General features: G+C 38.3%; 1 protein-coding gene across 1 annotated transcript in view; it reads left to right on the top strand.

The window, feature by feature from the left end:
• Positions 1 to 18,972, top strand: part of TOM1L2 (target of myb1 like 2 membrane trafficking protein) — a 173,115-nt gene that overhangs the window by 131,771 nt on the left and 22,372 nt on the right. The window contains exon 7 of the mRNA XM_044679918.1: positions 15,379 to 15,512. Coding sequence (XP_044535853.1) covers positions 15,379 to 15,512 — 134 coding nt within the window. The remainder of the gene's footprint in view (positions 1 to 15,378; positions 15,513 to 18,972) is intronic.

Below are 18,972 nucleotides of genomic sequence, written 5' to 3'. Positions count from 1 at the left end.
TTTTAGAAAAGCTCAGGATCACTAGTAAACTGAAAGAGCCATCTTTTGTAGAGAGATACATTTTGTGTGGTTTTAAATGAAATAAATATATTTCCTTCTAAAGGAAAAGAATTCCTACATCTTTCCAGTGAATATAGTCAATTGGCAATTTGAATTTTAGGTAATTTTTTCTTCTCTCCCCCTCACCACCCCAACTCAATCAACAGGGTTTCAGACACACTAATTTTTAGGGACTTGTGACTGTTGCATTCCTGAGTATGTGGATGGGTCCACTTGTGGACTGAGTTTGAATAAAGCCAATCTACAGCTCCCGGAATTGAGCTCCAATTCAAGCAGATTCCACAGATTGTTGGACCTCTGAAGTGCACTTTGAAGTGGTGCTTAAGTCCAGTAGGTGGCGCCCAGAGGCAGTCCCCAGCCCTCTGCTCCTTAATACTTACTGCCTTGTTTTCCCCATAACCAGGAATTTAGATGTGCTGAACATGTCACAGCACAGGAGAGGGAATGGGGTAAAATTGGTATATAGGCAAGTTTGAATCCGAAACAGTAGAACCTTTATACTTCCACCTGCAAAGGGGCAGCATTTCCTCTGAACCCATTAAACCACTGCTTTGATCAGCCAAACTTCCCTGATTGCAGATATCAGGGGGAGGTAGAGAATTCATAAGAATGACTTAAAGGGACTTTGGCTTATTAGCAAGTGGTCAGTTTAGATTTATAGTAATTCATTTGGAGAGCAGGTATACTACAGATTCATATGCTCTCCAGCTTCTATGTATACATGTACATGTAGGGAGGGAGATTAGGGAGGGAACATAGAAGAAAAAAATGATCCTTTTATTGTATTGAAATATAATTATATAAATTATTTAAAATATATCCACAAAATGAGGTGTGGGTTGGAGCTTGGGAAGCTTTTTGCTGTGCAGGCATACTCTATCCAAGATCATTAATTTTTTCAACCTAGCAATGACATTGCAGGAGCACCATTGGAACACCAGCAGGGGTTCCATAGCATAGGGTTGGGTTATAAAGTATTAATGATGTTACAGTGAAACAGTGGTGTAGAGAAGACAACTTCATGTGGGATGATCCTATGCAAAAGATTGTTTTATTATTAACTGGATCTTGCCCATATGTCACACACATGTTGCAGAGTGGTCAATAAAGAACTGATATCCAGTATTACTTTAAGTTGCTGGCTAGTGATTAATATATTGGAATTCTTCCAGTTGAGTCATGGGTAAACTTTCTGTCTTTCCTGATTGGCCTGGTAGATTGTCAAATTGGACATTTATTTATTTTTTAATCACCAATTAAAACATATAATGACCAGTAAGGAAAGTTGGAAAAGTTAGTGCCAGAGAGAGAGAGAAATCAGGTACTGGATGAGCAAAATCAAATGCTTTGATGTTGCATCCAAATTCTTATTTACCCTTTGTTGCAGGGGAGATTTATATATGCTAATCAACAAAAGTTAAAAAATGAAAAGTCATTAGAGAATGCTAGAGTGGCAGGGGAAAGGTCACCGGACTCAGCTAAATAACTGATGATCAAGGTTGATCCTAGGTGTTTTGATGGTTGAAGAGCAGTGTAGCATGCTAGAAAGAACAATGGTTTAGAGTCCTAGTTTAAATGTATATTAGGGGGCAGCTGGGTAGCTCAGTGGATTGAGAGCCAGGCCTAGAGACGGGAGGTCCTAGGTTCAAATCTGGCCTCAGACACTTCTCAGTTGTGTGACCCTGGGCAAGTCACTTGACCCCCATTGCCTACCCTTACCACTCTTCTGCCTTGGAGCCAATACACAGTAGTGACTCCAAGATGGAAGGTAAGGGTTTTAAAAAATAAATAAATAAAAATAAATGTGTATTAGCTTAATGACTAAGGAAATTATTTCCTATTTCCGTGCCTTACTTTCCTCATTTGTAAAATAAAATAATAATGCTTATACTACCTACCTTACAGGATTGTTGTTGTGAGCAGAGTACTTTTAAATCTTAAAGAATTACATAAATATGAACTATTATTATTAGCACAAATGATAAGCCCATGAAAGAAAAGTAGATGGTAAACAGAGTCCAACTATAGAAGGACCAGAGCTTTTATCCAAGGTACTTGGCAACCAAGGATCTGTGTTTTTCTCTACTGGCAATCCTGACTAAGTTCCATACTATTTCCCTTCCTCCAAGTCCCAAGTCCATAGGCAGCTGCCTCTGCTCCCTCCTTAAGCCCTTTTAGATTTGATGGTCGGTCCCTGACATCCACAGTTGCTGAACCACAGGAACATATGAAATCAAGGAGCCCCTGCCCCCTCCCTTTTCTGTACCTCCTGGGGTTTGGTAAGAACCAAGGGTTGTTTATCTGTGCTACATTCTGAGCCAAGGGTTTTTATGAATTCCAGATTAAGAACCCCCCTGTAGCAAACATCTTGGAAAATAGACTTTCCTTTTCCCATCATACCTGCACTATACTGAATGATATGAACAGAGGCCACTCATGACACAATGAATGTGAAAGCTTCTATATATCAGCTGATGAAGAATCTTGAAGCCTTCCTGCATCCCACATAAGTTCTCCTCAGCCTTGCCAGACTCCTTCCTCCTCTAGCAGCAGCCTCCCCAACCTGAGTATGGTTTGGGTCTCAGTTTCTCTGATATGAGTCTGTCCTGGAATCTGTGCCCTCTCAGGGATTCATGTCCTATAATTTTTTTAGTCCTTACTCCTACTTATCCCAGGGAGCAGAATTGATAGTTAGAGCTATGATAGTGAAAAGGGAATACAATTTTGAGGATAGCAAAAAGAGAAATTGAAGAGTTAGAGTAGTGATTCCCAAAGTGGGCGCCACTGCCCCCTGGTAGGTGCTGCAGCAATGCAGGGGAGCGGTGATGGCCACAGGTGCATTTGGGGGCAGTGAATAACTGTAAGGGGGCGGTGATAGTATGTGACAGGGAGCACTAAGTAATATTTTTTCTGGAAAGGGGGCGGTAGGCCAAAAAAGTTTGGGAATCACTGAGTTAGAGTCTGAAAATGAAATTGTATTCTAGTAGTCCTAGGCTATGTTTGGGAATATCTGTAACCTCTCATGTCCAATCCACATGCATAGAGCTAGCCTCAGAGTGGTGATTACCTCCAGCTAAGAAAATATCTTTTGTAGTACAGAGAGAGGGGGTCATGATAGTTTTTTCAAGCTTTGGCTGAGTTCTGTAATCAGTTAGGGGTTTGGAATCTTGAGGGAGAAGAGTGACTCTATCATGACCCCTCTCTCTGTACTATACTAAGGAACTCCTAACTTAAAATCATCACTGGAGAGAGGTGAACCTAGTATAGTGAAATGTGCATGGATTCTGGAATCAGAGGACCTGAATTTTAATCTTCCTCTAATATTTACTTGGGCAGGTCATTTAACTTCTCCTTGCTTTAGTTTCATCAGCTTTAGGTAATCTCTAAAGTCCCTTCCAGCTCTAAAAACTGAATCTTTGGGCTCTTGACCTTTCCTCTCAATTAGTTTCCCATGACTCTGACATTGCTTGCCTCCAAATGTGGCTTTGAAACATTCCTCCCTACCACCACCACCACTACTCTTAATACCTTAGGAATTATTTTGACCCCAAGATTTTCTCCTATTCCCCACTTAAAAATCTTCAACTTTGGATAATCTGCTGTATTTGATTTCTCTTCTCCTGGTCCATGACTGCTGATAGTCAGTGGAGAAAATAACAAAATCAAGCTGATGTCTTATTGTACATATTTCAGGCACATAAGCTCAGCCAGGCCTTCAGAACTCCTAGCAGTCATTCAGTCATATTTGACTCTTCATAACCTTGTGGACCATTGCACACCAGTGCTGGCCATGAGGTATTCAGTTCTGGGCACCATGGTTTAAAAAGGACATTAATAAGGTGAAAAATGTCTAGTAGTCTATGTCACACAAGGATCAACTGAAGGAATTGGACATATTTGGCCTTCTTTAGAAGCCTGAATGGGGGGAGAGAAGAAGGGAAACAACATGATGGCTGTCATTAAATATCTGAAGGACCCTCATGTGAAGAAAGGATAAAGTTGTTTTGTTTGGCCCAAAAGGACTGCCCTCAGAGCAGTGGGTGGAAGTTATAAAGAAGCCAATCTAGACTTGATCTCAGAAAAACTTCCTAACAATTAGTTTACCAGAATGCAGCATAAGCTGTCTGAAGAAGTGGTCTTCTTCCTTGGAGGTTTGCCTCCCTCATCTTGTAAAACAGATGTGTTTCTCCCAAGTACAAAACTTTATGTTTATCCTGTTGAAGTTGAGTTTATTACTAATGATTTATATCCCATTGTTCCAGCCTATCAAGATTTTTGGATCCTGACTCAATCACCCAATATATTAGCTATCCCTCCCAATATTGTGCCATCTGCAAGTTTTATGACCATCCTACTCATGTCTTTTTCCAAGCCACTGATAAAATGTTAAACCATACAGGACCTTGAAGCAGCTATGTAGATCAGTGGATAGAGAGCCAGACTTGGAGACAGGAAGTCCTGGGTTCAAATCTGGCCTCAGACACTTCCTAGCTGTGTGACCGTGGGCAGGTCACTTAACCCCCATGCCTTAACCCTTACCACTCTCCTGATTGGAACCAATACTGACTCTAAGACAGACGGTAAGGGTTTAAAAAAAAACAAACAAAAAACAGTACAAGACCATATAGTACAGATCCTTGAGCTATTCTCCTGGAAACTTCCTGTCATATTGACATTGAACCATTAACAATTACTCTTTGAGTCTAGACATCCAACCATTTCTCCATCCATCTGATTATATTGTCATTTAATCCAAATCTTTCCATCTCAACAAGAATGGCATAAGATACTTTATCACAGTTTTGCTAAAATATAAGCACTGTATATACACAGCATTCTCTCATCTACTAGGTTAGTAATCTTATCAAGAAAGGAAAATGATTTGTTCTTAATCCATACTGACTCTTTGTAACCACTGCTTCCCTATTTTGATGTTAACATGTTAACAAGCATTTCTTAAATGATCCTTTCTGGAATTTTCACAGGAATTGAAGTCCTTCACTGGCCTGTAGTTTGCAAATTATCTTCTCTTATCTTCTCTTAAAAAATTGGGGACATTTACCTATCTCTCATCTTGTAGTACTCTCTCACTTTATATGATCTTTCATATATTGTTGAAACTGGCTCAGTAGTCATATTTGCCACAGGTAGTCCTTCAGGACCAGAATTGTAGCTCTTATCTACACCAGGTGACTTGAATTCATTAAGAACAACTAGATGCTTCTTTACCATCTCCTTACTTATCTTGGGAATCAGTTGGTAGTAAATTTGCCCTCCTTCAAAGAAAAAACAAAGTATAGGTGGGACCAGGATCCTACCTTTCTGCCATCAAACATGCTCCTGTCCTGAATCCTAAAAAAAAGTATTCTCTTCATGTAAGTAGTAGTAAATATGTAGCATAGAAGAGCAAATGCTTTACCTGGAGTCAGAAAAACATAGGTGTGAATACTACCTCAAACATTTACTATCTATGTAAGGAAATTACCAAATCTCTCTGGTTTTTGTTAGTGTGAGGATCAATGTATGAAACATTCTAAAGCACCACATAAATGTGAACTATTATTATTCTCATTTATTCAGTGAATACTTACTTTTTCTCTCTCTGTGTCAGTCTCTGTCACTCTCCCTCTTCCTCTCTTTCTCCTTCCCTCATTCACTCCCTCCCTCTCTGTCCCCCCACTTCCTCTTCCTCCCTCTGTCTCTCCCCCCTTAATTCCTTCAGTCATTTATATTTCCTTAGTACCTAATCTCTCCTCAAATCCTTGCAATCTAGCTTCTCTCTCGGTAGACTCTATCCTCCCTAAATTCATCAATAATCTCTTAATTGAATGCATTGCTGGTGGAGTTGTGAAATGATCCAACCATTCTGGCTGGCAATTTGGAACTATGCCCAAAGGGCTATAAAAGACTGCCTGCCCTTTGATCCAGCCATACCATTGCTGGGTTTGTACCCCAAAGAGATCATAGATAAACAGACTTGTACGAAAATATTTTTAGCTGCGCTTTTTGTAGTGGCAAAAAACTGGAAAATGAGGGGATGTCCTTCAATTGGGGAATGGCTGAACAAATTGTGGTATATTCGGGTGATGGAATACTATTGTGCTAAAAAGAATAATAAACTGGAGGAATTCCATGCAAATTGGAGAGACCTCCAGGAAGTGATGCAGAGCGAAAGGAGCAGAGCCAGAAGAACATTGTATACAGAGACTGATATACTATGGTAAAATCAAATGTAATGGGCTCCTGTACCAGCAGCACTGCAATGACACAAGACAGCTCTGAGGGATTTATGGTAAAGATGCTACCCACATTCAGAGGAAGGACTGCAGGAGAGGAAACATATAAGATAAACAATTGCTTGAATGCATGGGCTGAGGCGGACATGAATGGGAAATAGACCCTGAACAAGGACACATGTTACAACCAGTGGAAATGTGCGTTGGCCATGGGTGGGGGGAGAGCGGGGGGGTGGGGGGGTGAAGGGGAAAGTAGGGGCATAAAGTATGTAAACAGGTTAAAAACGAATATTAATAAATGTCTAATAATAAAAAAAAGAAAAAAATAATCTCTTAATTGCCAGATCCAGTGGTCTTTTCTTTAGGCCTTATCCTCCTAAACCTTTGACATTATTGATCCACCCCCTCCTATTCTCTTCTACTCAGCTTCAGAGATATTATACTTGTACTTCTACTCTTACCTCTAATTGCTCTTTTTCTATGTCCTTTACTATTTCCTCATCTCTTTCCTTACTAATTAATATGTGTGTTTCCCAGGAGTATGACCCTGTTTTCTGATCTCTATACTTTCCCCCTTGGCAATCTCATTCACTCTCCTTTCTCAACCATCACAAAAGCTCCCCAAAAAGGTCTTAACACCCTCATTCTTTCCTACCTCAAATTTTTCCTTCATTCACCTTGAAGATAATCTTACCTGTGATCTGATTAGGTCACTTCTTAAAAATCCTGACTCTAGTGTCTCCCTTAAGCTAGAGTCATTGAGAAGATAAAATAAATTGATGGAGGTGAAAACAATTTGCAAAGCAACAAATAAATATTAAATTCAAATCTCTACTAAAGCAACTTTCTACTCAGTGAAAACACTAAGCACTGAGGATATATAAAAAACAAACCTGCCCCCAAAGAATTTCTCTTCTTACATTCTAATTACAACATAAGTAAGTAAATAGAAAGACATTTCAGGGGGTAGAAAACATTAACAAGTGGAAGAGAGACCAACAAAGACACCTCAGCTAGGTCTTGAAGGAAACTCAGTGTTCTAAGAGTGGAAATGAAGAGAGAATGCAGCCCAGGCAGGAAGGACAGTTGAATTCAGAAAACAGCTAGTGGTTCAATTTGGCTAGACTATAGAGTGCACAAAGAGGAATAATATAAAATAAAGGTAGATAATTGGTTTGCCAGATTGTGAAGCATTTTAAGTGCCAGGCTGAGAAGTGTATATTTTTATTCTAGAAACAGTTGCAGGATAGCTAAATTGTGCAATGGATAGAGTGCTGGGCCTGAAGTCTGAAAGACATCTTCCTGAATTCAGATCTTCAGACACTTAGCTGTGGGCAATTCACTTACCCCTATAGTTGGAGGGGGAAAGTTGGGGGGGGGGAGGGGAGAGCGGAGGAGAGTAGAGGAGAGAGGCTTTAGGGAGTCAGTAAAGAAGTTTTAGTAAAGAATGGCATATTGAGGCATGTTTTAGAAATATTAACTTGGCAACTGGGTGGAAAATAGATTGGAAAGGGGAGAGATGAAACAAGAAAACCAATGAGGAAGCTCTAGCAATGGACCAGGTCGTGATGAGAAATTACACGAGAGTAGTGGTTTGTGAGTGTAAAGAAGGGAATGAAAGAAGTATTGTAAATAAGATTTGGCAACTGACTGGACATAGAGGATAAAGGAAAGAAAGTTTAGTCTGATACCAACCTGCATTTTTAGCCTTATCCTTCCAATTACCTCCCTCCACATACAACTAGGTACTCTCATACCTGAATACTGATGAATTTCCTCCATCAGCTGTGGAATTCCTCAGTGTCATTTAAAGGCCAAAGCAAAAACTGTCTACTCCATGAAGTTTTCTGTCCCCCCTGACAAGGAGTAAACTATGTTCTCCTTTAGACTTCAGATTATACTTTTGGAAGGAAACTCTCTGATGTTCTTATCATATAATATGCATTATTAGCAAAATGTGTTTGCATATCTCCGTACTATAATGTGAGTTCCTTGAGTTTGGTCTAAGGCCATTTCTTACCTAAACCTTGTCTATGCCTTATACCTAACTGGATGTTCTGCACATAATGCTTAATAATATTAGAAGATTTTCCTTTAAAGCGGGATAATATAACTGTAGTAACTATCTTACATATAGTTTGTACTTTGCAGTTTCATGTCCTTAGTACAGTGTACTTTCAAGTGGAAGCTAAGGCAAATGACTTTCAATTGTGAAGGAGTATGTCAGTCAATAAACAAGCATTTATTAAGTGCCTAGTCATCAACAAAAATGACACTAACTTTTGAGGCCTAGTATGGTGAGGAGTGCTGTATTGATGTCAGAGGATATAATATGGGTTCCAGCTCTGCCGTTTGCTGCCTTTGTGACTTTGAGTAAATCAGTTAATGTCTGTGGGCTTCAATTTCTCTCTCAATAAAATGAGAGGATTGTATCATATATCCCCTAAGGTGCATTGGAGGCTATAAATCTATTAAGATGTTTTGAGGCTCTTATTATTAATATAAATACAGTTTTGCAAATTAAGTACATTAAAGAGTCACAAAAAGACAACCGGATGGCTCAGTGAATAGAGAGAACCAGGCCTGGAGTTGGGAGGTCCTGGGTTCAAAAGTGGCTTCAGGTGTGTTGACCCTGGGCAAGTCATTTAATCCCCAGTTGCCTAGCCCTTACCACTCTTCTGCCTTGAAGATAGTACTTAGTATCAATTCTAAGACAGAAGGTAAGGGTTTGCTTTAAAAAAAGTCACAAAACCATATTACTTTAATTTTGTAGACATTCAAAAAAGTTGAGTGTAGCAAATCTATATTACCAACATTGTAACTCCAAGGAGCCCCCAAGTCCTTGGGTGATGATTGAAGAATGACAGCAAAATCATGAAGACTAGTATTAGTGTCAGGAAAACAAAACAAAACATTCTTTCCTTTCACAGAGAGGTTGTAGGACTACAGGTATGAAATATTATATAAACTTTTTTGACAGATGTGGCACCTTTGTCAGGTAGGGGACTTTTGTTCCCATTTTTACCTTAATACAAAGAGGGGTTCAATGTTGGGAGGAGAACAATGTTAAGAAACCAATCTGATATTAAAATAAGTAAAAGGTTTTAAAGGGTGGAGCAGTCAGGGCAGCAAACATTTATTAAGTACTTACTATGTACCAGGTACTACACCCAACCCTGGGGATACAAAGAGGAGCAAAGGAAGTTCACATCTCCAAGATGCATAAATTCTAATGGGAAAGATTAATTAGTAAATAACTAGGTTTATTTTAAAATACATTACATAGTAAATAGAAGGTAATCTAAGAGGGGAAGGCATGAGCAGAGGAGAAGACTGGGAAAAATCTACAGAAGGTGGAACTTGAACTAAGTCTTGAAATAAGCCAAGATGTGAAAGTAAAGGGACAAAACATTTAAATCATGGGGCTAGTCAGTGAGGGCAAAGGCATGGAGATTTGAGGTGGAGGTTTATTTGTAAAGAACTGCAAGTAGTATATAGACTACAAGTATCAATGGATCACAGAGTGCATAGTGGGGGGACTAGGAAGAGACAAAAAGCCAAATTGTAAAGAGCTTTAAATGCTAAACAAGAATTTAGGTTTCATCCTACAGGTAATAGGGAGTCCCTAAAGCTCAAAAGCAAATTATCATGGTCAGATTTATGCTTTAGAAAAATCACCTCAGGAGCTGTGTAGAATGAATCAGAGTAGGGAAAATTTTGAGGGAAAAAAATCAGTTAGAATGCTATTCCAGCAGTCCAATCCAGGTTCTGAACCAGCGGGGTATAGCTATGTGAATGAAGACTAGTAGACATATATGAGATGTTACAAAGGTGGAAACAGTGAAATTTGGCAAAGCATTGGATATGTGGGTTGATGAGTGAGAGTGAAGTTGAGGGTGAGTGGGAGGTTGTCCTTTACAGTACTAGGAAAGTTAAGAGAGAGTTTAGGGGTGGGGGAGAATTCTGTTTTGAACATGTTAAGTTTGGGACATCCTGTTTAAGATGTCTGACTGTAGCTAAGGAGAGAGACTAGGCCTAGATATATAAATCTGTCAATCACTTAGATAGAGATCATCATTGAACTTATAAAAGCAGATAAAATCACCAAGTGAGAAAGTAGAGAAGGAAGTAAAAAAGAAGGTCCAGGGCAGAGTTTTGAAGTCAACTGCTGTTAGTAGGCATAATTTAGAAAGCCAGCAGAGAGAACAAGAAAGATAAAGAATGAGAAAAGATCATTAAGGATGATTTCAAAGAAACATGAGAAGAAGATTTGTATGAAGTGATGCAATGTAAAGTGAAAAGCGAATCAGAATTATATAAACAATTATATATACAAATACAAGAATACTATCAAGAAAACCACAAGTAGAGCCTAGATGACAGAGTAACAGAAAACAGTACATCCCAGCTTTTCCCAAAACTCCAAACAAATCTAAAAAATGCATCAGACCGAATCCTGATAAGGAAATCCAAGAAAAAGTCATTTATCCAGCCCAGGTCAGTACAGGAGACAGATAAGTATATAAACATTGATGGGATGGGATTGGGCCAAACCCAGTGCCCCTCACCCAGGGACAAGCTGTGTTTTAGAACAAGAAGAGATCCCAAACCTTTTCAGAGTACTCCCAGAACTGTAAGAGGCATTGCAATGAGAACAGGTACCAATTAAATCTTAGGCATCAACTACCCAGTTCCAGGACAGAGATTTAGGGTAGCCTGAGGAAGGGGCTTGAACTTAGGAGTGGCATTCCCAAGTAGGGAATTCCTGGACAATATATCAAATAGATTGAATGATTAGAGCAGAAATCCCAAACCAAAAGGTAGCCTACAATTTTGGGACCTGGATTAGCAGAGCTTCCCAAATGGTTAATGGTGACTGAGTCAATCAGCAAATTATATTATTACTCAGACCAAAACCAAGGTCAGTAACTTGCATAGCCCAGACAAGAGGGGCAGCAGTCAGATGTTGCTCATACCACTTTAGGAGGACTGAAAGCATGCAGCTTTTCTTCAGCTTAAACTTGTTCTTTAGAGCATGGAATCACAGTACTCAAATACCCTGAGAAAACAGCAGCAGAACTAGACCAGATCTTTCGTCCATAAGGGCACAGAGTCCAGCTCTAAGTCAAGTTCAAAGTCAGAAACTAGACTGGAAAAATGATGGAACAAAAAATAACTCCACCATAAAAGGCTATTATGATAACAAGGATCCTCAAAACACACAAAAGAAGAGAATGACCAAAACACCTATTTGCAAAGCTTAAAAAAAAAAAAAAACAGATTGGGCAAAAATTCAGCTAAAATTCCTGGGAGAGAATAAAGCAAAGGTTATAGAAGAGAAATGAGAGAGAGGTAAAAACTTGTCCAAGCAACAAACATCTTGAAAATTAGACTGTACCAAATAGAAACCAATGACTCCTGTATTAAAAGAAAACCAAAAAATTGAAAACATAGAATAAAAGGTAAAGTATCTCAGCAAAAACAACTCACCTTGAAAACAGAAAACTTAAGAGTCATCAGACTATCTGAATGCCATGACCAAAAGAGAGCCTAGGCATCATATTTCAGGAAAACTTAAGAGAAAACTGCCCAAATTTCTTAGGCAAAGTAGAAAAGGAAAGAATCCACTGTCACCTCTTGAAATAAACCCCAAAATGAAAACCCCCAGGAACATCCTAGCCAAAATCTGGAACTTCTGGAAGGATTAAAGGAAAAATACTAGGAGCAGCCCAAAGGAAAAATCCAAATACCAAGGAGGGACACAGTCAGAATTACATATAGTTTAGTAGCTTCCATTATAAAGGAGCAAAAGGGTTAGTATAGGCTTCCAGCCAAGAATAATTTGTCCAGCCAAACAGTATGATTCTACAGGGGGTGGGGAGGTGGGGGGATAGACCTTTAATGAAAAAGAAGACTTTACCCATAAATTGAAGAAAACCTGAACAAGTTATAGCATATAAATGTGATGAAATACTATTATACTCTAAGAAATAATAATAATAAATAATAATAAATGACAACTGACATTTACATAGCACTTATATTTTACATAGCCAGGCACTGTGCTATTAGTGCTTTACAATTATTATCTTATTTGATCCTCACAGCATACCTAGGAGGTAGATGCTATTATGATTCCCATTTTACAATTGAGGAAATTGAGGCAGACTGAGATTAAGTGACTTGTCCATAAGTCACACAGCAAATAAATAGCTGAAGTTAGATTTAAATTCAGGTCTTCCCGATTCCAGGCTCAGCATTCTATCCACTGTACCACCCAGCTGTCCAGAAAGGATAAAGGGGGGAAAACCTGAGCTCACTTAGATGAATTGATGCAGAGAAAAATGAGAACAATTTATGCAATGACAACAACATGGTAAAGATAGACAACTTTGAAAGAATTAGAAACTGATCATTATGATCACCAACAACCAATTACCAATCCAGATGGCCAAGGGTAAAACATGCTACCACCTCTGGATAGAGAAGATAGTGCAGAAAGAGATACATACATATATAGATAGTTAAGCAAAACAAATTTTCCCAATGGCCATTATTTATACACACACACACACACACACACACACACACACACACATACACACACTCTCTCTCTATATATATATATATATATGTTATATATATATATATACACATACACACACACACATACACACTCTCTCTCTCTATATATATATATATATATACATACACACACACAGAGATATATAATTATTATATACAACATACTATTATTTATATTTTTATATGTATATGGGACATGGCCAGTGGGAAAATTTGTTTAACTATCTATGTTTGTAACAACAGTTTTGTTTTTCTTTCATTCTCAGTTGAAAGTAGAGAAAAGTTGGGGTGGGAAGGAGAAAAGTCAGATTTTTGTTGAAAAGATTTGTAATTTTTTTTACAATATTTGGAAAGACTTGAGTACCATGATCTATGCAATGAACAAGTATAATTCCAGAGGACTGATGATGAAATATGCTGCCCATCTTTTGACAGAGAGAAATGAATCCTGAAGAAGCAGAATAAAATGTACATTTTTGGACATAGCCAATGTGGGGATTTGTTTCACTTTACTCTGTATGTTTGTTATAAGGGTTTTTTTCTCCATCGGGGCAGAATATGAAGAAGGATACAGTAGCCAATAAGATAAGAAGGAAGGAAGGAAGGAAGGAAGGAAAGAAGGAAGGAAGGAAGGAAGGAAGGAAGGAAGGAAGGAAGGAAGGAAGGAAGGAAGGAAGGAAGGAAGGAAGGAAGGAAGGAAAGAGGGTCATTAGAAACGTCTTTTTTTTTTTTTTTAATGCCAAGAATAGAAGGAAGGCCTGAAAGAAACATAAACAAGCAGGATGGCTTTGAAAGCTACAGAAGTAATTTATTGTATGCTTACAAAAGAAAAGCAAGCTGTATAACAGAGATCTTATAGTTTCATGTATAATCCTTTTTTTCCTGTTCTGTGTATATAGAAATACTATTCCTTTTATTTGATGTTAAGTTCAGAACAAAAAAAATTTGAAGAAGAGAAAAAAGGCTATTAAGATTGTGTAATTAAGATATCATTGTTCCCACCCTTACCAGTCTTCCACCTATAAGACAATACACCGAAGTACAAGGGTTTAAAAAAAAAAAAGATATCATTGTTATATCCCAAGGAGGTCACTAATAGAAAGAAAAGCACTATTATACACCAAAATATTTATAGCAACACTTTTTTGTGGCAGCAAAAAACTAAAAATACAGTAGATGCCTGTTGATTGAGTAATGGCTAAAAAAAATTGTGGTACATGAATGTAACAGAATATTACTGTGGTATAAGAAATGGCAATATGATTATTATGGGAAACATGTGGAAAGACTTATGTGAACTGAAATGAATTAAGCAAAATAAAGTAAACAGCCAGAAAAACTTTCTCTACAGATATATATATATATAGATATATAGATATACGTAAACATATTTACTTCTATATCATGACAATGTGAGAACACTAACAAAACAATTGAAGGTTAATGTTGCACAATTATAAATAACAAGTTTGGTCCCAAAGAAAATACCTTTGCAAACATTAAATAAATTGCCAAAATTTTTAAATATATTCATTGGTTTTGCTAACTTTTTTCTCTTGTTCTTTTTATTAAAAAAAAAAAAGAAAGAAAGAAACAACTCATTTATAAGAGAGAACTTTCTGATGGCAAGGGAGAAGGAAGAGGAAGACAAGGGCAGACTTGGGCAATGTGAAAACCAAAGATACAAATAGACATTTTTTTTTAAAAAATGAGATTATTGTTATCTTTGGTAAGAGCCAAAGGATGCCAGTGTAGAATATAATATACTTAATTTGGTTCCCTCAAGCAATCAAGAGAGGGACAGAGGTGGCAGTCTGGGAGGGAATTGAGGGATGGAGGGACTGAGGGTCACAGTCAAAAGGAAAAACAGGGGTAAGGATCATTAGGCATAGAGAAGGATATAATAAAAGATTATGATCAGATAAAGGAAGTGGAATGGTTTTGAGTGATGTCAAGGTCAGTGGGGAGTAGAAGGCAGGCAGTCTCTCCCTAACATTTGACTAGAAACTTAAAACATTCGAGCAAATGCACCACTCTTGTGGATGAGAGTATATGGAGGAAGGGGAAAATAAAGGATGCTTGGAGTCACAGATAGTCTCTACTTCTTACTATGTTACAATTTACTTACTCTTCAGGGGCAGCTAGGTGGCTCAGTGGAGAGAACCAGGCCTGGAGATGGGAGATCCTAGGTTCAAATGTGGCCCTAGATACTTCCTAGCTGTGTGATCCTAGGCAAGTCATTTAATTTCATTTGCCTAAGCCCTTGCCACTCTTTTGTCTTAGAATTGATACTAAGACAGAAGGTAAAGGTTTAAAAAATGAAATAAAATGAAACATGGTGTTAGGGATACCTTCTATCTAAGAGTAAAAAGTACACTAATATTTTTTGGCAGACTGATGAATTTTTTTCAAAAAGTAGATAGGTTGCTATAAAAATGTCCTTTCCCCCCCCTAAAAGTTATATTGGTAATGACTAGGTATTACCCATATTCCTTAGGAACTGAACAGGACCTGTAGAGCTATGCAGCAGAGAATTGTGGAACTCATCTCCAGGGTTTCTAATGAAGAGGTCACCGAGGAATTGCTACATGTGAACGATGACTTAAATAACGTCTTCCTCAGATATGAGAGGTGGGAACTTTTTTTTTCCCTCTGAAAAGATTGTTGGCACAATATCTTAGGGATTTTCTCATAAACAAAGGGGGAGAGAGATTAGAAATGGAAAATACTCATTAGAGATGCTAATTTGTCACCAGATGACAGGTGAAATGCATCTTATTCTCCTGGGAATTGAGCCACAGGAAATTGATATGCAGAATTAGTATTTGCCCTTTATACACACCATTAGGTTTCTGTTGATTTTTCTCTCTTTTCTTCTCTTTCCACCTGGCTCTCCTCTCTCCTCCCCCAACCTCCCCCAGCCCCCTCCACACAGGTTTAGGGAATTTAGTAGGGCACGGGGCTTTTGTAACTTATAAGTCCCTCTCTTGGGTATTGAACCCTTTAAAAGCTTGATAGGGATAAAAATCACTGCTGAGAAAAAGGATTGGCTTTTAAATGCTAGTTTGTCTAGAATGTCTGGACATTCAGCCATTGAGAGTAATAAAATTCTGCCTTTGGAAAAGAAAGCATAAGAGAAGGAAAGGGAAAAGAAAAGAGAAAGAAAGAAGAGCACAAGCCCTGTCAGATGCCTTTGCTTTCTTTGTTGGTTGCTTTTACTTAACCCTTTCTTTGTGATAAGGAAGAATTCAGTTGGGACTGAGGGATATCAGGAAATAGCTATGATGAAAAAACAAAAAAAAATTTATAAAACAACTATTTTAAAGAAAAAGAAAGTAGATACTCCACTTTCACGCTTTCCTAATTATTACTACCCAAAATAGTTGGACACTGACAACAAATATCCCTTTTCTCATTAAGAGGCCTCACTTGGAAAAAGAAAAAAACTTTAAAATTCACAGACATAGATTTAAATAAAAAATGTGGTGTCAAGTACTGTTGTAATGGCCTCCCTGACTTGTCTGTAGTCTTCTAGAATCCTAAACATTTAGCACTAGAAGAGATGTTAGCCATCATCTAGTTCTGGAGTCCAGTGAATGTGGATAGATTTCAGGGCATCTATGAACTTGGGGGGGCAGGGTGGAATTACATCTTTATATTCACTACCCTTTTGGTTTCCTTTGTAATCCTTTGTATTTTATTTACACATTAAAACCATGATTCTTAGAAGGGGTCCATGAGCTTGGTATTTAAAAAAAAAAAGTTGAACTCTAGTCGAACCCATTCATTTTCCAGGTGAGGAAATTAAGAATTTAAGAGACTAAGTAATTACTCTAGGTCCTCTAGCCATCCTGTGGAAATCAGCAAGCATAGAATGAGAACAAGCGGCATCAGAACAGTGCTAGACTTGGTGTTAAAGGCCTTGGGTTCAGATTTTAACTCTCTCACTTACTGCCTGTGTGGTCTCTTGTTCAGCCTTTTTTCAGTCATGTCCAACTCTTCATGATCCCATTTGGGGTTTTCATGGCAAAGATACTACAGTGATTTTGACATTTCCTTCTCCTGCTCTTTTGACAGATGAGGAAACTGAGGCGAATATACACAGCTAAGGAGTGTCCGAAATCAGGTCTTAGTGACTCCAGGCCTTACACTCAGTCTAACTATGTCACCTAGTTGCCCCTGTGATCTAGGACAAATCATTTAACTTCTCTGGGCCTCAATTTCTTTACTTTTAATATTAAAAGGTTGAACTAGCCTCTGCAGGATTTTTCAGCTCTAAATCTGTGACCCAGGACTAGCACCCAGATCTCTAGTATAGTGATCTATACTTTATAACCTACTAATTATCAACCAACTAAGTTGGTGATATTATTATTCTTGCTACTACTATTATAGCAGTAACACCACCAATAAATATACTGCAGGCCTAGTGAATGCTCAGGGGGCATTAACTCATTATGATAATTCCATACATTCACATAGTACTTACTTCCAAGGGCTCAGTATTTTTTGCTAGTGGTTGTTTTTATAAATGTGTTCATCTTCCCAGCATTATAGTGTATTAGTGGGGAGTAAGGGAGCTTGGAATGTGTGTTCCCAGTTTACAGATAAAGAAATCACTGCACTCAGTGTTTGAATTCTGTTCTGTGCCTACCATGTACTTAGGTACTTCATAAAGGTTTGGTGACTTGAAACAGCAGGAACACATTAAAAGTATCAGGAATTCCCACCTAGATTGAAGTGCCTGAGATGGCACACTCTTTACAAGATACCAAGTGGTTCCATTTCTTTATTATTGATGTTTTATTTTATTATCTAACCCTTTTGTAGTATGTGATACAAAAGAATATCGATACCCAAGCATCAGGTTTAAATCTACCTCATGGTCATAGTGCACTTTTCTGATTTTATCAGAGATTGAGGCCACATTGAACTATAGAATTACTCCACTCCACTTTGATTTTATTTTTAAATATTTCTTTCTCCTTCACCAAGAGTATTATAAGAACAGACACTCGGTATAAGAAATTATCCAGCCTGAGGTTACTAGGTAGCTCAGTGGATTGAGAGCCAGGCCTAGAGATCCTGGTCCTGGGTTCAAATCTGGCCTCAGACACTTCCTAGCTGTGTGACCCTGGGCAAATTACCTAACTCCAATTCTATGATGGAAGGTAAGGGTGTTAAAAAAAGAAAAAGAAAAAATGGACATTTCCATTCTTTTCTGTAAAAATGAAGACTGAAAACAAAACATGAATTTTCTGACATTCAATAAGTATAGGAAGGAAGTCACAACAGGATGACAACAGCCCATCTTTAAAATAACCCAGAGAGACCTTTTTCTCCCCAGGAGTCAGCCCCAGAGAGCTGAGAAAAAAAAAAAGGAAAAAGAGGTAAAAGGCACAGTTCCTTTTCTCAGACCCAGGAGCTTTTAGTTTTTCTTTGTTTCATTTCTACTTTTCTTTTAGTTTCCTTTGTTTCATTTCTACTTTCTTTGTTTTCTGTTCAGCTATACATTTTTTTTAATCCTTACCTTCCATCTTAGAACCAATACTGGTTCCAAGGCTGAAGAGCAGTAAGGGCTAGGCAGTAGGGTTTAAGTGACTTGCCCAGGGTTACAAGCTAGGAAGTATCTGAGGCCAGATTTGAACATAGGACCTCTCATCTCTGGACCTGGCTTTCAATCCACTGCACGCATGCACACACAAAGTTTACATCTTATTAAACAACTTGGCTTGAGAATGATTTGGTTGTGGATCAGTACAGGTATGATTCTGTAGCTAACCAGAGCCAAAACAATCTCAGATAACTTCTCAGGAATGACAGCTTCCTGTTAAGACAACCCAGTTACTCCTGGCTCCTTGATCATTCCAGTAGGTCGAGTACTGGCCCCAGAGCTAGTCTCTCTCTCATATTTGTGGTCCCAACCATCTCCTCAAAAGAGGTGGGGGAAGTGACCCACTAATCATCAGCCAAGTAATCAAAGGTCTTTATCCGATACCTTTCTCATTGGACTTGGGAGCAGAGTGGAGTATATTAAAGGCATTAGCTAATTATTCTTTATAAGAGTCCTGTGATATAGGGAGGGGCCCAA

Source organism: Gracilinanus agilis, chromosome 1 (assembly GCF_016433145.1).
Source record: "Gracilinanus agilis isolate LMUSP501 chromosome 1, AgileGrace, whole genome shotgun sequence".
Classification (NCBI taxonomy): domain Eukaryota; kingdom Metazoa; phylum Chordata; class Mammalia; order Didelphimorphia; family Didelphidae; genus Gracilinanus; species Gracilinanus agilis.
The sequence above is the reverse complement of the archived record's forward strand: the minus strand, read 5'-3'. Positions and strand labels throughout refer to the sequence as shown.